We start from the raw sequence: 25,788 nt of genomic DNA, 5'->3' as shown, positions 1-25,788 counted from the left end.
TCAGATGCTACATAAATTTACAATATATAAGAAAAACATATATATTGTAAATTTATGTAGCATCTGATGCATTTTTAATATATATAAAATGTATACTGTACAAGCAGTGTGTCCGTGTGATTCATTTTCTGCACACTGGTCATCTGTTCGGAATATATTCCCTAAATTTATATATATATATATATATATATATATATATATATATATATATATATATATATATATATATATATATATATATATATATATATATATATATATCTAGCAGTGCAAAACACACCAATCCCCTTTTTCCTTTTCTTTTTATCGTGTTGAATATTGGTGGGTACAGGCAAACCCACAGGTGTTGTTTGCAGCAGCTGATATACATTTGATTAAATTCACCAAATTGGTTTAAAATTACTCAATTCAAAAAACCTTAAGTGCTGGGGTTCCTGCTAGCAGCAAGTTGGCTTATTACCAACTGTGCAGCCTGTAAGGAATTTTTTCTGTAAAAATAATTTTATTCCCCCGCAAGAACAATTAAAATGATGAAGTACTAAAAAAAATAAATAGGAAATAGAAAGAGAAATGAAAATGTAAAAAAATGTAAATGACACATTAGGGTGGAGGTTCCCAATCACAGCCCTGGGGGCGCTGGCTTTTTGATTAAATAAATCTTTCTGGATTTGTAATAGTGGTGCCAGTTCTTCCGCCTTGCATACAGTACCTATAAAGAATGTAATTGTTCTAGCACCACTGAGTCCAGATCCCACATCAATATGTCTCATCTTACTCAGTAGTTAAATCTCTCTGAGACTAATTCTGTCACACCGTATCCGCAGTTACTGGTGACAGCACACAGGGGTAATCAGCTCGCAGGGGTACTGTAATCAATTCTATTCTTCCAATAAGTACAATCTAATATCTAGATACAGTATCACATTTGCAAACAAAAAGCCTGTAGCCCAATTTTTAATGGTACGTCACAATTGGTGTGATAATTGTGGGCCTGAGTCGCATACAATTGTGGGAGTTTATCTATGATTGCAGCAGACATACTAACCTCTGTCTGCTAATGTGAGAACCTGCCTTTGTGAGATAAATATCCCTGCGCCTGCCCGTGGAAGCCTATCCTGACCAATGTTCTGAAATCCGCAGCTAGGGGTACGAGAGTCAGATAAAGCAAACATCTGATTTCTGTCCACACACATTGACCAAGCAAGGAAGCTACCGGACACACCCACGTCACTTCAAAAAGGACAGTGGCGTAGATTTTTTTTTTTTTAACCTGCATGCTCATTGCAAGGGAGTTCTTGCTTGTTGCCAGCGGTTTTTCATTTTAGTTGCCGGGGAAACCAGGGGTTACATTCTCATTGCCAGGAGGTACGTCCTTGCAGGAAGATGGCTTCATGGTCACAGCGCACCAGAATACACACTTCCGGGTAGTGATGTATGTGCTGCGCTGCCCCGACAGAGGCTAGGGGTCAAGTAGGACCTCTACTTCTCTATCACCAAATGCGGTGGCCATTTTTGGTGTGCCATTTTGAGCAGATTCCATTCAGAGGGCCAGACCACATTCTGGGGCAGATTTATTAAGCTTGGAGAAGAGATAAACGGGAGATAAAGCAGAGAAAAGGTAAAAAGAGATAAAGCACAATCAGCTGTGCTTGAAAAAGACAGTTGGGAGCTGATTGGCTGCTGCTTTATCTCCTTTTACCTTTTCTCCGCTTTATTTCCAGTTTATCTCTTCTCCAAGCTTAATAAATCTGCCCCTGAAAATGCAGTCCGTTCACCCCTACGGCAACGGCTCACCTTGCGCAAGGGACATTGGGTAAAGTAAATGTCTGGCTAGTACCAGAGCCATTTACACACATTGTGGCAGATGTATTAAGCCACAATTTATTATTTGAATTATCTTTATTATTTTTTTTTCTTTAGAAGCGCTACCTTAATATATATATATATATATATATATATATATATATATATATATATATATATATATATATATACTAGGTGATTCATCGCGCCCTACGGGCGCTCTTCACACCGTCGTAAGGGGCTGCGCCCCCTTAATTTGTGAACGTTTGTATATGAGAAATATGGTTAGAATTGTATGAAAGATGCCCTGTATTGCAACTTAGGTGTCCGCGAATCGCGGGAGGGGGGGTCGCGGAGGGTGCCGCGAATTGCAGGAGGGGGGGTCGCGGGGGGTGCCGCGAATTGCAGGAGGGGGGGTTGTGGGGGGGTGGATGCTGCGAATCGCGGGAGGGGGGTCGCGGGGTGGGTTGCCGCAAATCGCGGGAGGGGGGTTACGGGGGCGGGGGTTGCGGCGAATCATGGTAGGGGGGGTCGTGGGGGGTGTGCCGTGAATCACGGGAGGGGGGGTCACGGGGTGGGGTGCCGAGAATCGCGGGGGGGTGTGTGTGTGCCGTGAATCGTGGGAGTGGGGGTTGCGGGGGGGGGTGGGGGGGGGGGTGTGACGCGAATCGCCACAAGAAAAAATCAACACAGAAAGGTCAACACATGTAAATGTTGACATAAGTGTGGCACTTCACTGGTGTCCATGTCGACACATGAGAATGAATATGAAAACATTCAAAAAATGAAAAAAAAAACTTCAAAAACTCATGTCAACCTTTTTCATTGTCGACCATAGCCATGTCAGTGTTTTCCATGTGCAATTTAATTCTGGAGCTGCCGCGAATCGCGGGGGGGGTGCCGCGAATTGCGGGAGGGGGGGGGTCGCGGGGTTGGGTGCCGCGAATCGCGGGAGGGCGGGGTTCACAGGGGTTCCGGTGGGGGGTTGCCGTGAATTGCGAGAGGTGGGGGGTCACGGGGGGTGCCGCGAATCGCGGGAGGGGGGGTTGCGGGGGGGTGTGACGCGAATCGCCACAAGAAAAAATCAACACAGAAAGGTCAACACATGTAAATGTTGACATAAGTGTGCCACTTCATTGGTGTCCATGTTGACACATGACAATGAATATGAAAACATTCAAAAAATGAAATAAATCTTCAAAAACTCATGTCAACCTTTTTCATTGTCGACCATAGCCATGTCAGTGTTTTCCATGTGCAATTTAATTCTGGAGCTGCCGCGAATCACGGGGGGGTGCCGCGAATTGCGGGAGGGGGGGTCGCGGGGGTGGGTGCCGCGAATCGCGGGAGGGCGGGGTTCACAGGGGTTCCGGTGGGGGGTTGCCGCGAATTGCGGGAGGTGGGGGGACACGGGGGGTGCCGCGAATCGTGGGAGGGGGGGTTGCGGGGGGGTGTGACGCGAATCGCCACAAGAAAAAATCAACACAGAAAGGTCAACACATGTAAATGTTGACATAAGTGTGCCACTTCATTGGTGTCCATGTCGACACATGACAATGAATATGAAAAAATTAAAAATAAATCTTCAAAAACTCATGTCAACCTTTTTCATTGTCGACCATAGCCATGTCAGTGTTTTGTATGTGCCATTTAATCCTGGGGCTGCTGCGAATTGCGGGGGGGGGGGGGGGTGCCGCGAATCGCGGGAGGGGGGTCGCAGGGGGGGTGCCGCCAATCGTGCAAGGGGGGGTCGCGGGGGGGTTCTTTTTGCCGCGAATCGCGGGAGGGAGGTCGCGGGGGGGGGGTGTTTTTTCCGCGAATCGGGGGGGGGGGGGGTCGTCACGGGGGAGGGTTTGCCGCGATTCGCGGGAGGGGGGGTCGCGGGGTGGTGGTTATGCCGCGAATTGCGGGAGGGGTCGTGGGGGGGTTCTTTTTGCAGCGAATCGCGGGAGGGGGGGTCGCGGGGGTGTTTTTGCTGCGAATCGCGGTAGGGGGGGTCGCGGGGGAGCGGGTGTTTTTGCCGCGAATCGCGGGAGGGGGGGGCGCGCGGGGGGGGGGGGTTTGCCGCAAATCACGGGAGGGGGGCGCTCACCTGGTGGCTGTGGAGTAGCAGTGCTGGGCAACATGGGAAGGCAGTGGGTGTCTGGCACTGTCTGTGGGCTCACTGGTAAGGTTCTCTGTCACATACCTCCCAACATGACCCTCTCCAGGAGGGACACAATGCTCTGTTTCTAGACTTCCTTAATGTATGATTGCCATCACCTGTTTTAAACAGGTTAATTTCTCAGAAAGGTGTTCAGCACAGATGAAGGCAATCACACATTAAGAGGAAAGTCCAGGAACAGAGCGTTATAGACACAGACACCCACTTTGAGTGACAGATGTAGCCAAATATATAGGAGATATATATATATATATATATATATATATATATATATATATATATTTTTTTTTATTTATTTTTTGTCGTAATCCCCCCCCCCCCCATGATGCATTTTCTTCTCATTGTATATTCTATCCATGATTTACCTCATTTATTACCCATGATTCACCTCTTCTACCTCACTCCTTCGTTTGGACTTTGAGGAGAAACACAGCTTTTCACACAATCAGCTGCTTTGGAATAGTTTTTTAGGCTAATTTGCATTTTCTGCATATCTCTGCAATATTTGAACACTGCCTACAAATGGAGCCATTAACTCCTCTTACGCTGCAGTGGTCCAGCTGACATGTTAAATAGGGTGAGTAGAAGGCATGGTGAGGTGTAGAAAATATGGAGAGCCGTGCTCGCTGGAGCATTGAATACTGCTGAAAGTGTTATGCTGCCCATACATATGTGAGATATTGCATGCAATCACTCGATTTCGGCCACATCTGCCCGATAAATCAAATGATTGCATGCATTTTTAAGCTGACAGTCGATGCGATGTGCCGTCCAATGTCGCATTGATAGATATTATGAGCTGCACATAATATTTATCGAAATTGCATGAGCAATCGCATGTGGTTTTTAACCACATGCAATTGCTCAAATGCAATCAGCAGCGGGTTCGGGGAGCGGGGCTGGGATGGGGACCAGAGCGCTGGTGGCTGTGGAGCTGGAGACCGGAGCGTTGGGGACCGACAGGGGTGGCATGGCGGCTGTGTAGCGGGGACCGGAGCTGGGGACCAGAGCGGTGGAGCTTTCAGATGGCGGGACTCGACAGCGGCAGCAGATGACTTTAAAACACTGGACGGCCCTCTGGCCCGCTGAGAGAGCTCTCTCAGCCAATCAGCGGCCAACTGAATGTGAGGCCGCTGATTGGATGAGAGAGCTCTCTCTCAGCGGCCTCAGCCAATCAGAGGGCCAACCAGTGTTTCAAAGTCATCTGCTGCCAGTGCCGAGTCCCGCTGTCTGAAAGTTTCACCGCTCCGGTCCCCACTACACAGCCGCCATGCCACCCGTCTTCCAGCACCGGTTGTCCATTGCAGATAGCATGCGAAATCGGGTGCTGCACTGGGCACCACTTGATCAGATGCGATGGGACATTAATTACTGTAATTATCTTCTTTCACTTTATTTCTTCTCCAGGCTTAATACATCTGCCCCACAGGGTTCATGTGGGCATTATACACAGGTGCGGCAGTAGAATTTGAGTGTAAGCTAGTATAAGAGCAATCAGGGGGAATTGCGGGGGGAAGGGTAGGTGGGCTCCCAATGCCACGCTGTCATGTGAATCCTGACTGCTCTGGATCTCTAGTTCGGGTGACAGACTGGCTGTCTCCAGTGTGTCTACATGAAAGCCGCACTTTAGTAAGAACATCAGCCTGATCCACTCGCATCATCTACATTCCTGAAGGCGCCGGAGCCTTTGTTGTAAAATATTAATTTGGCAAATTCCACTTTTATTTCCCATCCATCACTTTCAGATTCTAGTACTCTCACCCCAGTGCATGTTCTCTGTCAAATCCCTTCATGTATTTCAAAGTCTCCGACTCCCCTCTCTCCTATACATTATATATAATAAGCTGTTTTGGATTCTGTCAAGCCTGTGTGATGTGTAAACTTCTCCACGCCATACAGATCCCTGCAAAATCATCAGTATCCTCACCCCTGTACATCCGGCCTACGCTACTGATCCCCAGTATCCTGTGCTGGGACATGTGGTGCGTACTGTAGCACGGGAGAGACTCACATGGACATTGCGACAATGACTGAAGCGTTCCCTGAAGTATATTCTACACAATCAGGAGCACGAAGGTCCCGGAAATACACCTATTATCAGCTGCAAGGAGCGTGCGGCAATCTATCACGGCAGACAAGTGATCCGAGGCCTTTGGCTGCTGCCAAATTACATTTTTAGGTGACGGATTTTTGTTTTGTTTCCCCTATTTTACTTCCTGTCACTTTCCCTGGCAAATAACAGGAACACAGAAATCAAACGGCGCTGTATGTCAGAGATATGCGCATCGGTGGGTCCGTGTCTCCTGACTATAAAGTGATTTCTTTGCATTCAGACAACAAACGGTCCATTACATGCACACACAAGCATGCCAGGGCTGGGAGAGAGAGCCCAAACCTGTCCCTTGTGTTGCCCATAGCAACAACTTCTGTCTATCATAGAATGCAGAAGAGAAATGATCAACAAACCTGGTTGCTATGGGTAACAGCATTGTTTATATTTTTTTCTTTTAACTTTAGTCAATTTACCGCAAAGAGGCGGCTGTGCAAATACAACCATATCAGTCACTAAAATATTAACTGGGTCAAAGGCTTGTCTGCAAATATCGTTGTAGGTCACATTACCATACCCTCCAACATGACCCATTCCATGGTGTACAAAATGCTCTGTTCCTGGACTTCCCTGCCAGTGGCAGTTACAGAGGTGGGACTCCAGCACAGTCCAATATTCAAAGGGGCACATCAACTGTCAGTGAGACCAGGACAGTGATGTCTGGTGTGGCAGTAGGTGTGGCTCCCCTTTTTGAATATTGGACTGTGCTGCAGGCTCACATCTGCAACTGCCACTGGCAGGGAAGTCCAGGAACGGAGCATTTTGTACCTAATGGAATGGGTCGTGCTGGAGGGAATGCATTACAACAGAATGGAATATTATACATAAGCTTACCACTCCTATCCCTTCAAAAGCGAAAATGGCCGTTCCGAAAAAGAGCGGATATTTCTTCCAACTAGACGTCAAAGGTAGTGCGCGGGGGTCCGAGAGATTCTGGGAGGGGGGAAATAAGGTCCGTTAGTGATACACACGGTTTGAGGTTGAGGTTAATTGGATGATATATCAGTGATCTCTTTTCTTTAAAACATTATAAAAAAAAAAAAAAAAGCATGATGTCTGCTATCCCTGAACACAGCGGGGATACAGCAGCCAGTGACGTAGCGGAAGATAGGACACACTTACTCGGAGAACGTATTGGTAAATGATGACAAGGCTGACGGCCATGGAAAGGTTGGCGAAGAACGAACAGACGGACAAGTTCTTTAAGTCCCGGATGAAAACCAACGGGATGATCAGTGGCAGGAAGGATACCATGTACAAACGTAGGTCTAGGTTCCATCTTGCCCCCGTTTCAGAATACTGCAGATGGCTCTCGAATACCTGCAAATACAGTCTCGCTTTATGACGTACAATAACTATAAACAGACACATCTTTGAGCAGGAGCTGGAGCAAACAAGCGCCACCTAGAAGTTATGTTGTGTTCTCTATTTTTCTACTGAGTGGAAACAGCTGATTCCATCCTCAATCACTGAGAGTGTACCGGCGCCTACCAGGCCAGCTACCAGCAGTGCCATGATTGGTGGAAATTGAGGGGGTGGAGCCTAAGGAAGTGACGTGTCCGGCCCCACCAAATACCAGTGGCTGTGCTCAGTGTGCTGTTGTCAGGAATTGCTTACTTCCCCACCTCTCTCTCTCTCCTTTCTCCCTGACAGGGTCTCTCGCTCTCCATCCAGGACACGGCCTCTCCTCTCTTTTCTGACACTCTTTCTCTCTCTCGCTTTCGCTCTCCTGGACACGGTCTCTCTCCCTCTCTCTTTCTGACACGGTTTCTCTCATCACCTCTTTTTTTTCCCCCAACAACCCTCCTCTCTCTCTCGGACAGAGTCTCTCTCATTTAACCCTTTGAGTGCCAAGTGAATGTCAAAATTGGTGTGAAAATTGCCAAACAAACATTTTCATCATAACGACCTGTAATGTCTCCAACAAATACAGATGGGGCCGTTCTCCCCCTTGCCGCCAACGCGCCAGATTTCAGTATCTGGCAGCTACTGGCGGAGGGCGAGCCGCCAGGCACGTACGTACACGCCCTGTCCGCCGGCTGGCAATATCGCGGTGTAGCGGATGGGAGCCACTCAGATGAGAGTGGCTCCATCTGTATATAATATATATATATTTTTTTTTTTTTTACACAAAATTCTTTGTTTGAATTGATATAACAAGTGTGAGCGACGCTGGCAACTTTAGTCATTATTTTCACAGAGATGTTGGCACTCAAACGCTTAATCCAGATACAGAGTCATTATTGATTAGGAGGCAAAGAATATGTCCCGGCAGCAGGTAAATATTGCATCAAGGTAAATAAAAGAACAGAAATAGAATGGATATAAACCGACCTATACTATCAAGTTTGAACATCCAAAAGATTTAAAAAGGTAAAAAAAAAAAAAAGCTTGCATGAGCAACTATAGTGACAATTATGGATTACGTGCAAACGGTGTCACACTTCCAAATGATAATTGCACGTTCTAGCTTTAGGCGTACCAATTCTGCCCTGTCAGCGATTCTTCCGGAAGTTTAATTGCAGTCCCAGATATAGACCAGGAAAATAAGAAAAAGATTCAGGTGCACTACTCAGACATTACTAATAAGAACCATTATATCTATGGCAATCTTAGCCAGGATTATGGGCCTACCCACCATGTACAGGTAACCTCAGAAAAATGTTCTGCTTTACATACCCCTTATCCAGTGAGGCAAAAACCTGTGTAACTGTCGGGATAACCCACTCTGTGGCTCAGTGGAAAAGTGGTAACCTGGGTGCAGTGACCCAGCAATCCAACCTGGCTGGCCTGTAGGGTTGGTACAGAGAGGAGCCACGTTAAGGTGCAGTGTAATACCCTTTTTTATACTGCAGAACCGGGTCTCACCCAGGATTCTGTACATAGCTCCAACCTGGTTGCGAGCCGGCTGGTGATCCTTTTCCACTGCCATCCCTACCCAGCGGGTGACTACAGCAGAGGCAGGTCCTGAGCCGGTGCCGGGAGATGAGATCATCTCCCGGTGCCGGCTATTTCATTGCTGTGAACGACCCAGGTCACATGTTGGGTTACTCCACCTGGGTAATTTCAACTAGATGCATTTACACTGCACAATATTATTGGCAAAAACCCAGGATATTTAGGGCAGTGTAATAGCTGTATAAATAAGTAACCCAGGTCATCTACCAACAGCATTGAGAGATTCTCCTACCTGCCTGCATACAGGTAGCAGCTGAAGTTCTCGGTTTCTGCTGTGATGAAACGGACGGCAGTGGGTGGAGCCAAAATCTGCGCTGAGGAGAACGCTGATGCTGACACTTCCGGCTCTTCTGCACCAGTACGCAGTATAAACGGTTGCGATCTGGGAGTAAATCAGGTCTGAGGCACGGTGTAAAAGGTGTTGACCTGGGTGTGACCTGGTTTGGAACGGTGTTCCAAATTTCAGGTCAGAGCCAGGAGTTTTGTGAAAAAGGGGTTTAAGCGATTGCATCTGTCAATACATAATAACAGAACATTAAAGGGGACCATGCACTACTGCGATGTATCGCAGCAGTGTACTGCCTGCCAATCACCCGAGCCTCCCACAGGATCACACGCGGGTCCTTTCACGTGTGATGTATCACATGCGACCCCTGTTATCCACTGCCGGGAGGGGGGTCCAAGGTCGGACCTGCATGCAAGTCATCCGTTGAGGACATCAAAGGCATCCGTTTCTGGCCGATTTCCCGTCCCGATCCGTCGGGCACAGGTGAAATCGCCCCAAATCGCTGTAGTGCATGGGCACTGAATCTGCCCATTTCTTTGTGGTCTGTTTTCTGCACACAGAGTAATTGGAGGACGATCACTCGGAGCAAAAAAGGGATTGAATGAACAATAGTAAAAGCGATAACGAATAACCTCGGCTTTGTGACTCACCTGCTTCATGTTCTCTGCTAGGAACACGAAATAGACGCTGCAGAACCCCAGCTGTGTGGCCACCAGGGAGAAATCTACCAGGGTCCTACGGGAACAGAAACGCCGGGTTACAATACAATGAATACAGGGTGAACTCCAGAAGCGGCGACGGAGCACAGTACATGCCCGATGGATTGCTTAATAGCGCGGCCAGAGAGGTTACAGCCGGAGAATGCTGGTGCGGGGATGCAGCCAATTTGTCCAATAGTGATTGCAAATCATTTAGAACTTCCTAATGGAAAATGCAGATGTCTAATCACTAGGAACACAAACTAATTCATCTCTATTTCTCAGAGTCTGATACTGAAGGATATACAGTAATTTGTCAGAAACAGCTGTAACATTACACACATTTCATATAATAATGCCAAAATAAACATTTTTTGAATATTTTGCTTCGGTCTGTCCAGAGGCGGAACTACCATTGGTGCAGCAGGTGCATTGCACCAGGGCCCCCTGCTGCCACTCACTGCTGTGTGGCATATTGTGAACTTGGGTTGGAGGGGGCCCCAAATTATATTTTTGTACTCGGGCCAACCACTCACAAGTTCCGCCACCGGGTCTGTCCCATTTCCAACAAACATGTGCCACATGGGCTGTGACGCGCGCCACCCAACCAAGAGCTCCCACTGCAAGGGAGATGGGACCAACCCTGGCAGGAGGTATGTATGCAGTTATGAAAGGGAGGAGGCGGAATTCAGTGGAGGCAGCAGAAGGGGTGCACGGTACGGAGTGGGGGCCGGGACAGAGCAGTACTTACCAGGTGACAGCACGGCGGATTGGCACTGAACAGGGGGTGAAGGAGCAGGAAGAGAGGGCATGTAGAATGGCGCAAGGGCATGGCAGACACGAAGCTGACCCCGCATATGACACATAATTGTATATAAAAATGACACATATTTAGGACCTTGGCTCACTGCTGTGGGTTACAAAGGCAATGATGACTATATGAGGGAATTATGGGTTACTTTAATAAGTATTGTTTGGGAGATGACAAGGAAACGTGTACATGAATAGTGTTCATTTAAGCTCCCTGCTTCTTCAGAAACCCATGCAGTTCTTCTTCCCAGGGTTTGAGTGTCACTCTATGTCAGGGATAGGGAACCTTTGGCCCTCCAGCTTTTGCTGAACTGCACATCCCAGGATGCCCTGCTACAGTTTTGCTATTTGTCCATGCTAAAACTGTTGCAGGGCATGCTGGTATATGTAGTTCAACAACGGCTGGAGGGCCAAAGGTTCCCCATCTCTGCTCTATGCTGTGGTGCTTCTAGCACAGGTCTGGTCTGCATATCAGTGCTGAAATATAGACCACACTGTGCTAGAAGCCCCAAAGCGGAAAAACAACTCCCCTGACATGGAAGAGGAACAGTGATGCAGGGTGCTAGAATGAAAACTACATGAATGCAAGTATAACCCTTTCAGACCGCACTCTGAACCCGGGTTATTGTCGGGTCCTTACATCACCAATCCGGGTCAAGGTGCAGTGTGAAAGGGCAAAAGTAAGGCAACCTGGGAGTTCGGCTCTGAATTGGGTGGGGTGCAGTGTGAACAGGTAAACTGTGTTGAGCGGACCAGGTCCCGTTCACAGTATGGAGGAGGCAGTGCTGTCAGCTCCAAGTTCTGCCTCCTCCCTTGCCCCCCCCCCCTATGATGCACCACCACCCTCGTTTGATGTCACCAACCCTGGAACGGACCTGTGTGTTAATCATGGGTGGGACTCGACATTTGCGGTCTGAAAGCGGTATATGTAATGGCACCAATCCTGACCAATATAATTTGGCAAAATAGGTGTAAAAATTGGCAAGTAAACATTTATATTCATCATAATGACCTTTAATGTTTACCTTATATAGGAATACAAATCTTTTTTACACACAATTTTTTGTTTGAAGATTTATAACAAATGTGAACGACGCTAGGATTCTTAGTGGATATTTTGAATGTCTCTCACAGCGATGTGGGCACTTAAAGGCTTAACCAAGTAGAGTAGTGTACATCAAACAGCGCCACCTACTGTCCCTCCAGTATACCTTCTCAAGTATCAATCAGGCTGCAGCTGTTTCTGTACTCATAGAACAGTGATATATAGCTATGATTATACTGAACTGTACATCTACAATATATTTTTGGCATTCATAAGCTTTCTATGGATGATGCATATATAGATGGGATATGGTCGTTTGGTAGACTGAACTAGGTTGACAGTCATTAGGTCGACACCACTAGGTCGACATGCAGAAAGGCCGACATGGTTTAAGGTCGACATGTAGAAAGGTCGACATTGTTTAAGGTCGACGTGGAGCAAGGTCGACATGGACGTTAGGTCGACAGGTCATAAGGTCGACATGGGTTGTTCACTGTTTTTTGAGCCAACGGTATTTCATGCCCTACCATTCACTTGGGCAGGGCTGGGCAACACTGGCCCTCCAGATGTTGATGAACTACACATCCCAGGATGCTTTGCATTAGTTTTGCTATGTGGCCATGCTGAAACTGATGCAAGGCATGCTGGGATGTGTAGTTCATCAACATCTGGAGGGCCGCAATTGCCCAGCCCTGCACTAGGGCGTGGTGGGAGAATAAAATAGTGTGCCGAGCGCAGGGAGGCACTGCGCCCGAAGCATTGCGAGCGGAGCCAGTGACGCGAGGGTCCGATTCTCATTGCCAACTGTGTCCATGTCGACTGTGTCAACATTCGGGTCAAAAAATAGTGAAAAACCCATGTCGACCTTATGACCTGTCGACCTTATGACCTGTCGACCTAAAACCATGTCAACCTTGCTCCATGTTGACATTTCCCCATGTCGACCTTAAACCATGTCGACCTTGTTGTGTCGACCTAATGACTCTCTGACCAATGCTTGTCTGATGAACAATCTGGTTTCTTAGGGCAGTATTCAATGAGAAAAATTTGCCGTGTTATCCTCCCCCTTAGTGCCTAAACGTAACCCTAACCCTCACTTTTACCAGCCTGATCCTTACCCTCCTATCTGTAGCCTAACCGTAACCCCCTTTCTTAACCATAAATCCCCCCCCCCCAGCCTAACCCTAACCCTGCTCCCACAGATTAACCCTAACCCACCCCCTAGTGCCTAACCCAGACCCTCCCACCCATATGTCCTACCTAGGGTGGCCAATCCCGGGATCAGCAGGATCCCAGTATTTGGCCCCAAAATTATCTTGATTTGAATCCAGGGATCAGAGTTTACAAACTCAGGATGAGACTGCGCATTGTCAGGATTCCGGTCCTTGGGTTTCAATTGTCAGTATTCCAACCACCGGTATGTTAGAGGTCGGCAGTCAGGATGCCGAAATTGTAGATCCACGGAGGACAGGTGCTGTACATTGCTCCGAACAGAAACAAACAGATAACTTGTGTTCCTAGAAATCAACTACCATCCGGAACTATGGAGCTCCAGGAAAATAAACTGTGCCATCAAAAGGCCCATACTCCCTGCCCATAAATAATCCCATTATATCAGCATGGAGTAAGTTCTGACATGAACAGGTACCAAAAATCACACAAAATAGGCGTCATTATCCCCTTCTCTGGGCAATCCAGCGGGAACAATTGTAACAATGGGTTTTAAATGACAAAAACAAACAAACGAATCAGATGTGGAGTCACATACAAGTAAATCAGAACAGCTGGTACATACTGGCTTTTATCAAACTGTAGAGACACAATATCCGTGTGTACGGAAGTCACACAAACTAAACTGATCACCATTATACCCAGTGGCATAGCTAGAAATTTTTCTCCCCCCTGCCAAATAAAATCCCCCCCCCCTCCCTCCCCAAGAAGGGGTGAGGCAATGAACTATGGGCGCCGCTGACAGGCGACCCAGGCAGCAGTGAACACTGGTCCCGCTCCATGCATATCTAATGAGCGGGTCCCAGCCCCGTGCATATTTAATGAGCAGGTCTCAGCCCCGTGCATATGTAATGAGCTGGACCCGCTCATTACATATACACAGGGCGGAGACCCGCTCATTCAATATGCACTGCACTGGATCCCCGCTCATTAGATATTTGCAGGGCACTCACTGCTGCTTGGGTTGCCTGTCAGTTCAGCCAGCGGTGCCCACCACAGACCACGCTGGTGCCGCTCCCCCAAGCCACCGCAGGGTCTGCCACATATGTAGTTACGCCACTGATTATACCATCATATGAGCTCCTAATATGACCCCACTGTAGCAACTACAGTGCTGTGCAAGCCCAAATTGCTGGACAATAATGCTGTACAATCAAATATTTGAATCTGGACTAGGGGGCATCTGCATTGTTCTAATGTGGCCGTATGTACGGTGCTGTACGGTACTTTCACTTTAAGCTCACAAACTATCCCCCCCCCCCCCCAGCCCCTATCTGCTCCTAGCTCCAATCTCTGTCTTCCCAGCTGCCATATTCAGCAAGTTTAAGACAGAGCAGTGTCCCTGCAAAAATTTCTTTCACTTTCTGTTATGAAATCTTTAAGCACACAGAGGAGTAATGTGTCTGTTGAGTGACCTCTAGTGGTCAGTGGAGGTACTTCACCTCATAGATATAGCCCTTTAACAAAATTATTTTTTAGTACAAAAGCGTCACTGTATGCAGTTCTCCTGCTATCATTTTAAAGTTTCCTCTCCTCTATTTCCAACTGTATATCTCCTCTTTGATTCTGACCCTTCATTCAGTCCCCTTGCCCTTCAACATTAGGGTTCAATCTGTTTCCACTTGGAAGCCACCTAAACTATCATTCAGCCATAATCTTAGTTACTGCAGCCTCCTCCTATCTGACCTCGACCCATTTCAATTGATCCTCAACTTCGCTGCCCACCTCCTCCGTTTCCTCACTCACTGCTCCACCTCTGCTGCCCCATCTGTCTGACTGCAGCTCTGCTGGCTGCCTATATTACTGTACATATTATAGTCAGACAACTCACCCGTAACTGAAGCCTCTTCTGTCCCCCACCACACCCTCTCTGTTGTAATCAATAGTGGTAAACTATTTGATGTATAACCATCGATAGTTTTAGCTATCGATGGTCATCCATTATATTTGACTGGTTGGCCCGTGGGTGGGACTTCTGGGTGTTGTGGGGCGGGGCTATGCTCTGTGTCCTGGCACCTTGGGAGAAAAAAAAAAAAAAAAAGAGAACACCAATTTTCCTTTGCCATCTGGTTCTTCCACATCGATGGCAAAAGTATCTGACATCGGCCATAAACCATCGATGATTTCAAATCATCGATGGCCATCCGTACCATGAAGTTTCCACAACATATTTACCATTTGATATCATGATCCCTGTACACATTTCAGAATATCAGCAGGAACTCTGCCTGGAAATGTACGGAATAAATATGCTAAAACCAGTTACCAACCCGTCGAAATGACAGAACAGCATAATAGTAATATCAGCGGCGGCGTCTGCGCGTGCCCAAATGGAGCAACACTTCAACTGCATCGTCTGGCGCAATCTAGTGCCCACAAGCGAAAACCACTTGCGTTCCCCCCCATAGAGCTGAGGAGCAGAGTTTGCCATTTATTATATAGGATATTTCATTTGATCAATGCTATTCCTCCCATCCACAAAACACAGTTTACCCTAACGTTTCTATGGGCGTGGCCACTGTTTTTCTGGACATGCCAATAAATGCTGCCCGGTCCCCTGCGTCCGTCTCCCTGCCCACTCATCATGTTGCAAACACCCATGCCAGTGTATAACTCGCCAAAGGCGTTGGCTCCGGGAGATTGCCCATACACAGACCCCCCACCGTCGGCCGGGGGAGCAAATTTGCAAAGCAAAGCTGGTCAGTTTGATTATAGGTTAAATGGTAACTTGGGGAATAGTACACAATCCCAAGGCTTATCAATACATACAGTACTGTATCCAAACCCTGATAATATATACTAGAGACCCCAGTGTCTGTCCATTGTCCAGTCTCTATCCACTGCACCACCCTCTGCTCTGTCCCAACTCGCCCCCTCTCCGCCCACTTCTGTCCAACCCCACCACTCCTTTCTGCCTCCTCCTCGGTCCTACTCTACTCCCCCTACTTTACTCAACCACATACTGCCTAGGGATGGCCATTGTTGCCTTTGCCATCAATGGTAAAAGTGCAACTGCCCATCTATAGTGTAAAACTATGCAATGGATGACTATCAATGTTTACATATCAATGGTCATCCATTTTCTTGGAATGATTGGCGTGTGGGCCAATCAAAACACGGGGCGTGGCTTCACGGGTGTCAGGGGCGGAGCTCTGCTCACTTGGGGAAAAAAGTCGGTACTTATGTAGTATCTGGGCTGCCGATTTTTTGATTGTATGCCTTAAGTTAAGGCATACAATCAGATGCGATGCGATGCGATATCGCATCGCATCGCATACGACCATGCGATGCGATGCGATGACCCGATTTTTCCATAGGATTCAATGTTAAAATGGACTGAGTCCATTTTAACATGGAATTCAATGGGAAAAAGGGGTCCTTTTCATACCCCTACTATCCAAGTGGGCATGGAGTTGGATATAAACCTGTGGCGAGCGTAGCGAGCCACCGAGCCCGAAGCGTGGCGAGCGAAGCGAGCCCCGCGAGGGGACAGTATTCTGTGTCCCCTCGCGGGGCTCGCTACGCTCGCCACGCTTCGGGCTCGGTGGCTCGCTACGCTCGCCACAGGTTTATATCCAACTCCATGCCCACTTGGATAGTAGGGGTATGAAAAGGACCCCTTTTCCCATTGAATTCTATGTTAAAATGGACTCAGTCCATTTTAACATTGAATCCTATGGAAAAATCGGGTCCATCGCATCGCATCGCATCGCATGCGATATGGTCGGGTGCGATGCGATGCGATGGACCCGATTTCAAAATCGGCAGCCCAGTTACTACATAAGTACCAAAAAGTCAAATCAAACTATTAGTTGAAGCTTGACATCAATGGTGGGAAACCATCTGGTTCTCCACCATCGATGTCAAAAACTGTTCAACATCGTCCATAAACCATCGATGATTTCTAATCACCGATGGCCATGCCTAAAACAGCCTTGGGCTAAGGTGCGTCTTGTCTTCCTAGCAGCAGAAGATGTTGGGTACTTGGGCTCCAACTGTGTGTGCAGACCACAGACCTCAGCAGATCATTTGATAGATGAAGTATACACCAGTATATAGAAATCTCGAGGTTTGCACACTGCTGCACGGAGGTGTGCTCACCTGATACAGCACATTTGTGCTAGGACTGCTTGACCATCGGCCATCATATTTCTTCTACACTGAACTAATAATCTGCATATGAGCTTTTAAAACGTATCCATATAGAGAGAGTGCTCAATTCTGCCCCATATTTGCACCTGTCCTCCTGCATTTCAGCATCAGTGCACCCTGTAGAGAAGAACAGCCAGGGAAGGATCGTTTATGTGACCGATCTTGCGCACCGCGGCTCCAGCGAACCTGTGCACCAGTGCAGGGCAATAGAACAGGACGCCGGAGAAGCAGAGAATCCGCCAGCGGGAATTAGAGGAACTATTGTATGTAATGTCACCTGATTGTTATCAATGAGAAATCTAATCAGCGCAAGCTGTGCTGCGCTGGAGCGGGGAGATACAGTATCTGCTTCAGCGGCTCCTCTGGTTCTAGGGGATGTTGTGATGTACAGCAATAGCTGAGAATATGCATCTCATGAACAGAAAAGTCTAACAAAATAAATCATTATAAAAGATAGAAACCGCCTCATAGAGGTCTGAAAGGGTGACATAACAATGCATCCTCATACACGCCATACGCCCCGCAGCAGGAGACACCGATCCTGTGCAACCCCGCTTTTTTTATTATTATTCTGCTGAAAGTGTAGCTTTTTATTTTTTGACCACGCTCTGAATGGTAAGCTGCTCCAAATTCGAAAGGTACTTATGGGGTTTGCTGCTAGGAGCGCTAAGGATAAATCAAGGGGGTATGTGGTATGGCTGAAAATGCTTCTAATTCACATCTCTATGCGAATAAGACTCACAATCAGACACTGCATTTGGGGGAGAAGCACCCAGCATTGTTCTTCAAAAGAGGGGGGCATTGGCGCAATTTTGAAGGCGTGATGGGTGCAGGGTCTGAACTTACAGGACCCATGTGCCAGCATGTCTGTATTCTGTGTCCGGCTGGATACAAAAGCGTTAGTGTGTCTTGGAAAGAACTGTAAGGAATTACGTGTCACTGCCCCTGTCACATGCAGCCCTGTCCTCACTGACACACCACTCATCACCTGATATACTCTGTGCTGCTGGGGACCCTGCTCCTCCCACTATATAACTCTCAGCCTGTGGCTTCCTGCTGCCTCCATTCCCCTCATCACATCCGAATATTGAGCCTAATTCAGACCTGATCGCACAGCCAGCAATCAGTGAACCCCCGCCTTGTAAATGAATGTGCACCGCTGCACTACCGCTCGCTTCCAAACATAAAATGTCCAAATCCCCTCGTAAGCTGCTTACCATTGAATGATTTTAGGCAGCACCCTCCCCCTGACTCCAATGGCGGCTGCCTGCCGGCACAATGCCTGAAAGTTCTACCTACACCTTTTTCTCCCATTATACAAACTACGAAGATCCAGTGAGACATTAAGCCAAACTAAGTCTGTGATGAAATAAAACTTACTTCCCTGTTGAGGCGTAATGCTGCAGGAACTTCAAAGGTCCCACTTCCAAGGCAAGCCCGACGGTCTCGCTGTAGCCTAGATTCATCTTTTTGTACCTGCAATGACACGAGCGCAGGGCTCAGCAGCGGTGGCGGGCCACACAGTGAAAGCAAGGTGATTACCGGAACCATGGCAGCTAAGGAGACGTGATCAGAGAGACATCATTATAGCAAGTAATAACACAGGACCCGCCGGCACCAAAAGGGGGACGAAAAGTTTCACTGTTCAGAGAACTTTTATTTAACCTGATGCCGGTTACTTTTCCTTTTCTATTATAGGTGGCCAGTAAAGCCAATAAGGAAATCATTAAAGTGTTGCATTGCTTGGGTATACTGACGTCAATATTTTCCATCACAAGACAGAACATTTATTTTACTCAAAGGAGTTTTCATGCTTATCCTGACACAGGGGTAGATGAATGAAGCAGGGATTGGGGAGAAGTGATAAAGTGCCTGGAACTTTATCACCGGCCAATCAGCTCCTGACTGTTCAGTTACAGGCTGGGTTTAAAAAGGAACAGTAGGAGCTGACTGGCCGGTGATAAAGTACCAGGCACTTTATAACTTCACTTTATGACGCCGGAAGGAGCAGGCAGCTGGGCAGACGGCGATAGTGGAAGTGGTTGCCGTAACGCGCAATCTGCGGCACGCACCCAGCAGAGGAGAGGAGACTACAGCTCCATACCCCCTGGGTGAGGGGCACATCACAGCCGGGATCCCTAATTGGATTAACATTGCCAGCTCAGTGGCGCTAATCACAACTCTCCTCGTCCGGGATAGAGCCCACCCATTTAAGGGTTCCCTCCAGGACGGAGGTGCAGGAGGATATTGTAACCTTGGAACTTGTACCCCACTGGCAACATTGTACAATTAAGGAGGATCAGGACTGACCTCACAAACTAAAAAACGGACGGTAACTATAATTATGCAAATAATCTAAATCTAAAGTGCATTCATTCTTATAAATTACTGCAAACAAGGCTTTATATATAAATGTGGCTATGCTGGTTGATATTTTATAACGTAATCATGTTTAAATTTTTTTATATAATTATTAATTGATATTTTTATTGTTATTTGTGTATAATAAATATACTTTTTATAAGGAGCAAAATTAGTTTTGCGCTCTCTTCTACAAAAAGCCACTTTGGGACAGATTCTCTAAGCTTCAAAAGTGATAAAATGGAGAGTGAATAACAGCCAGCCAATCAGCTCCTACCTGCCATGTCACAGACTGTTTGAAAAATGTCAGACAGGAGCTGATTGGCTGGCTGTTTATCACTCTCCATTTTATCACTTTTTAATCTTAGTGCATCTGGCCCTTAATCACTTCTCCTCCCTTATCACTGCTTCATACAGTACATCTACCCCACAGGACCTACTGTAAAATCTATAGGAAAGGGCTCATCAATCTCCCCTCTCCAAGTGTTAGCATAACAGCCGTGGCCCCGGAAGTATCTTACATGGTGAGTGGACACTACTGAAGAATGTTCTCTATAAAATCCAGCTAATAACCCAAGGGTGAAATGGATTAAGCCTTGGAAAGAGAAAATGGGAGGCGTTGCCCAAAGCAACCACTCTGCTTCAGGTTTTTACCTAGTGCAGTCTCTACATTTTGGGCCTCATTCAGACCTGTTCACTAGGCTGCAGATGTCCAGCACCGAAATCCCAACTGCCGGCATGCCTAATGTAATTATGCCGTTGCGGGTTAGGAAGGGAAAAGGGGAGTAGGTATAGGCACTAGGGGGAACTTAGAGTTAGGCTGCGGGGGAAGGGTATTTCAATTAGGCACTGAATCTGCAGGGTAGGGGTGCGGTTAGGTTTAGGCAGCAGGGAAGGGTAAATATACCCTTAAGTCATCCAAATATATTCCCCCTCCCAACAAGGCGATGCTAGCCTCCTGAGGTCACTGTCTGGACTCCAGCACTTGTCAATTATGTACTGTACTTTTAAACTCAAAAGGGAAAATTCGGTACTTGTTTCCTAGCACTGCGCCCACGATTTTGATTGTATCAATCGCGGCCGCAAAAATCGCGACGATCGCATCGCATGCCAACCAAATCGCATGTGATGCGATCGACCCATTTTTACATTGGAATCAATGTAAAATGGTCCCTGAGACCTGATTTTACATTGATTTCAATGTAAAAAGCCCCAAAACCCCAATTTTTTTTATTGAAACCCCCCTCATAGTTGAAATGCCCCCCCATTGTTAATGCCACCCCACTATTGATGCCAACCCAAAGCGTGGCGAGCGCAGCGAGCCCGCGAGGGGCTGCGGTACGCGTCCTCCGACCTTTTCATACCCCCACTATCCACGTCGGCGTGGAGTTGATTTTATAAAGTGTGGCGAGCGCAGCGAGCCACCGAGCCCGAAGCGTGGCGAGCCCCGTGAGGGGCCGCGCATAACTTCACAGGTATACGCGTCCCCTCGCCACACTTTAGAAAATCAACTCCACGCCGACGTGGATAGTGGGGGTATGAAAAGGTCGTAGGACGCGTACCGCTGCGCTCGCCACGCTTTGGGTTGGCGTCAATAGTGGGGTGGCGTTAACAATGGGGGGGCATTAACCATAGTTACCCATGACGGGGGCATATACAATGAGAAATGGGCCATATTGGCCCATTTCTCATTGTTTCCTATGTAAAAACTTGTTGATCGCGTCGATCGCATTGCGGGTGGCCCGCGATGGACGCGATCAACGCGATTTTCACTTTTACTGGCAATTAAGCTGGTAATTGACAGAAAATCGGGTCCATCGCGTTGATCGCATGCCTTAAGTACCTTAACTTAAGGCATGCGATCAACCCCGACGGGCGCCATGCTAGGAAACAAGTACCGAAAATTCAATTAAGAGAAGGGTTTAGTGATGTTAAAAAAAATTGCGTGCCTCACACCCAAATATGGATTACCACAGATATGCATGCTCCTGATACACAAAGTATCCAACCTTAAAAAAAATGGCTGCTGGGTATCAAGATCTGAAAACCCAGAGGAACGGATGGGATAATTAATAAAATATAGATTCCGTTACACCAGTCTTGCTCTGGAGGTGCGTTCAAAAGAAATCCGCCTCCCATTTTCGGTCCTGCAATTGAATAGCAAAACCTTGCACCAAAAGGTTTTTTTTAATTTGGGGGCCCAGTTTTCTGAGTTGGTTGCAGAAATATAGACATTACCGAGAAGGTTTTTTTTTTTACAGTGCAGTTGAAATAGAGTTTTACATAATTATTATAATTATGCTATGGTATTACTGGTGCCTGTCCTTGTGTTTCCCCCTATATCCCTATAGATTGTAAGCTTGCAGCAGGGCCCTCCTACCTCCAAGTCTGTATGTTGTTACCCAGTTTGTTTTATCACTGTCTACTATTGTAAAGCGCAACGGAATCTGCTGCGCTATATAAGAACCTGTAAATAAATAAATAAATAATAAATAAATATAGATACTCCCCTGTCCGGTGGTCTCCTATCTATCTTTACACTGTAGATGGGGCTGCTGGGATGTGCAAGGGCTGATGGGAGATGTGGGGTCACACCCAGGCTCACAGACACATTACACATACTCATAGACGCCCTCCTTCTGCAAAAATAATCAGCTCTCGACCCTGGATGCAGAGGACACCAATTAAAGCTAATTGGCGATTATTTTATAAAAAAAAAAGCTTTTGGGAAACACCAGTCTTGCTCTGGAGGTGCGTTCAAAAGAAATCCGCCTCCCATTTTCGGTCCTGCAATTGAATAGCAAAACCTTGCACCAAAAGGTTTTTTTTAATTTGGGGGCCCAGTTTTCTGAGTTGGTTGCAGAAATATAGACATTACCGAGAAGGTTTTTTTTTTTACAGTGCAGTTGAAATAGAGTTTTACATAATTATTATAATTTTACAATTTAACAGTGAATACATGTTTTCTATCCCAGTCACAGTAATGGATGGTTTTGTGCCTCTGGATTATGGTGCTCGGTAGCTGAAAAAGTCATACCGTACCTTTGGCATAAAAAATGGCTGCAGCGAACCAAGATATTCATACAATGAATTGAGATGATTCCAAAAAATATAAGGCTCACTGGTCCCAGCTGGAAATGGAAAGATAAAGCATAATTAATATGGAGACAAGTCTAAAGCATACAGCAAGCTTTACCCATGTACACATTTAGGGCCAGATGTATCAAGCTTCAAAAAAAGTGATAAGGTGGAGAGTGATAAACAACCAGCCAATCAGCTCCTACCTGTCACTTTACAGGCTGGGTTTGAAACATGACAGGAAGGAGCTGATTGGCTGGTTGTTTATTACTCTCCGCTATATCGCTATTTGAAGCTTGATACATCTCGCCCAAAATTTTCATTCTCATTAATGTCTGTGTGCTCTTTTGTATTGGATGGTGCGCTCATGACAACAGAACACAGATAACGCAGATGATAGGACATAGAGAAGCACCCCCCACCCATAACAAAACCTGCAGCAAAGTAGGACATCACATCAATCATACCTCCCTACTGAACTCAGTAGGGAGGTATGATGAAAACACTGGACGTTCCCATGGAAATCGGCCGGTGACGTGGGCTGGGCAGATGACATCACGCGATGTCAGCTGCCCACCCACTTCCTGACAAATGTCCACGCAGATCTAAGGTTACCTCAGAGTGCGCTGGTCTTCCACATCATTCGATGGTCGGCGACAATTGAATGATGTGGGTGTTCACTGCCAAAGGATGTTTATGTTAAACATCCATTCGCGTCCCATGCGTACGACCCTAAGATTGGGGACTCCAGATTGGTACAGGTAACCTAGTCTTGATTGGTTGTCTCAGACTGAGGCAGTATTACATAGTAGTTAAGGCTGAAAAAAGACTTGCGTCCATCTAGTTCAACCTGGTATAGATATCCATTGCTGATTTGGTAGGTTCTGGTATTTTACAGACAGATTATATTTCTTATTTGTACCCATGGATGTTTTTCTCCAGTAAATGTTTGTCCAACTTTGCCTTGAACGCATTTAATGAGCCAGCCGTTACCACCTCTCTGGGAAGAGAGTTCCAGAGTTTGACTGTTCTGACCGTAAAGAAATTCTTTCTACTAGCTGAATGAAATCTTTTTTCTTCTAATCTATACTCATGCCCTCGCATCCTAGATTCCTTTCTAGTAGAAAAGAGGGTGTGTGACAGTTCCTTATATTGGCCCTTGATATACTTGTACATGTTGAGCATGTCCCCCCTTAAACGTCTCTTTTCTAATGTAAATAGTCCCAAATTGCTTAATCTCTCCCCGTAGCTTAAATTCTCCATTCCCCTAATAAGCTTTGTTGCTCGCCTTTGGACTTTTTCTAATTCTATGATGTCCTTTTTATAGTGTGGGGCCCAGAACTGTACTCCGTACTCTAGGTGAGGTCTCACCAATGCTTTATATAGTGGCATAATTACCCATGAGTCCCTAGTTTCCATTCCCCTCTTAATACATGCCAGAATTTTGTTGGCCTTTTTTGTAGCTACATTACAATTTGCACTACATCCTAGTTTGCTGTCTATTTGGACTCCTAGATCCTTTTCAAGTATGGAATTACCCAGTTCCTTTCCGCTAAGGTTGTAACTTGCACACTGGTTGTGTCTCCCAAGGTGCATAACCTTACATTTATCTACATTGAACCTCATCTTCCACTTTTTTGCCCACTCATCTAGAATTGCAAGATCATTTTGAAGCATGGTGACATCTTCTGATGATTTGATGACTTTGCTAAGTTTACTAAGTAACCCTTACATTGCTGAGTAACCCTATATATAGTATATGATGTTGTTATTTGTGCTTCTGGCAGGAGTGCAGGGTACTTATGTAGTAACTGGGCTGCCGATTTTGAAATCGGGTCCATCGCATCGCATCGCACCCGACCAAATCGCATGCGATGCGATGCGATGGACCCGATTTTTCCATAGGATTCAATGTTAAAATGGACTGAGTCCATTTCAACATGGAATTCAATGGGAAAAGGGGTCCTTTTCATACCCCTACTATCCAAGTGGGCATGGAGTTGGATATAAACCTGTGGCGAGCGTAGCGAGCCACCGAGCCCGAAGCGTGGCGAGCGTAGCGAGCCCCGCGAGGGGACACAGAATACCGTCCCCTCGCGGGGCTCGCTTCGCTCGCCACGCTTCGGGCTCGGTGGCTCGCTACGCTCGCCACAGGTTTATATCCAACTCCATGCCCACTTGGATAGTAGGGGTATGAAAAGGACCCCTTTTTCCCATTGAATTCCATGTTAAAATGGACTCAGTCCATTTTAACATTGAATCCTATGGAAAAATCGGGTCATCGCATCGCATCGCATCGTATCGCATCGTATGCGATGCGATGCGATATCGCATCGCATCGCATCTGATTGTATGCCTTAACTTAAGGCATACAATCAAAAAATCGGCAGCCCAGATACTACATAAGTACCGAGTGCAGTCTATGGGCAATTTATCCACTTTGGGGGGTATTCAATCTGGGATTCTGGGATTCTGACTGTCGGAACGTCCTCACAGTTAGAATCCCGGGACGTTTTTGTTTCTTCCGACTGTTGGAATTTAATGTCCCAGCGGTCGAGTGCCGAAAAGTCAGCAGATCGGCGAAAATGGCCGCAGATTGGCGAAAAATGGCTGTGAATACTACAATCCACGGATCGGACACCCTTCAATGCAGTCGTTAACAGATTAAATACCCCCTTTATCTCTCTCAAAGGTTTGATACATCTCCCCCTCTAGTCACTGACAATGAAGTGCTGCTGCAGCTTTATAGATAACCACCAAACAATAGCTGAATTTACCCATTAACATATATATAGTATAATACATTAATACAGCCCTTTAGCCAAAATCCGCTAGTCCTATGAAGAGTTCTTGTCAGCTGGGTGTGTGAGCAAAAGTACTGTGATTTCAACAATCATATTAGAATCAAAAAGGCTACAAATCTGCAGCCGCTACCATCAGACTGTCAGGATGACAATGGGAAATCAGAGAGAACACGACTGCTATAGATTATGCTTAAAGCAATGAGCAGGTGCTCACAGATGCATAGAGAATGTGCATCATTACATAGTCTGAATGAAACGATGCTTCTCAAGAAGTTTTGACTTGATGTAA

General features: G+C 46.6%; 1 protein-coding gene across 2 annotated transcripts in view; it reads right to left on the bottom strand.

Moving 5' to 3' along the window:
• Positions 1-25,788, bottom strand: part of SLC36A4 (solute carrier family 36 member 4) — a 174,735-nt gene that overhangs the window by 120,143 nt on the left and 28,804 nt on the right. For both annotated transcript variants that reach the window (XM_083170136.1, XM_083170134.1), the window contains exons 4-8: positions 22,660-22,748; positions 18,637-18,732; positions 9,972-10,056; positions 7,200-7,397; positions 6,912-7,010 (exon numbers count right to left, since the gene is read on the bottom strand). In XM_083170136.1, the coding sequence (XP_083026262.1) occupies positions 6,912-7,010; positions 7,200-7,397; positions 9,972-10,056; positions 18,637-18,732; positions 22,660-22,748 (567 nt within the window). The remainder of the gene's footprint in view (positions 1-6,911; positions 7,011-7,199; positions 7,398-9,971; positions 10,057-18,636; positions 18,733-22,659; positions 22,749-25,788) is intronic.

This window comes from Crinia signifera, chromosome 2, assembly GCF_055691185.1.
Source record: "Crinia signifera chromosome 2, ASM5569118v1, whole genome shotgun sequence".
Taxonomy (NCBI): domain Eukaryota; kingdom Metazoa; phylum Chordata; class Amphibia; order Anura; family Myobatrachidae; genus Crinia; species Crinia signifera.
This window is presented reverse-complemented; position numbering and strand designations above follow the sequence as displayed.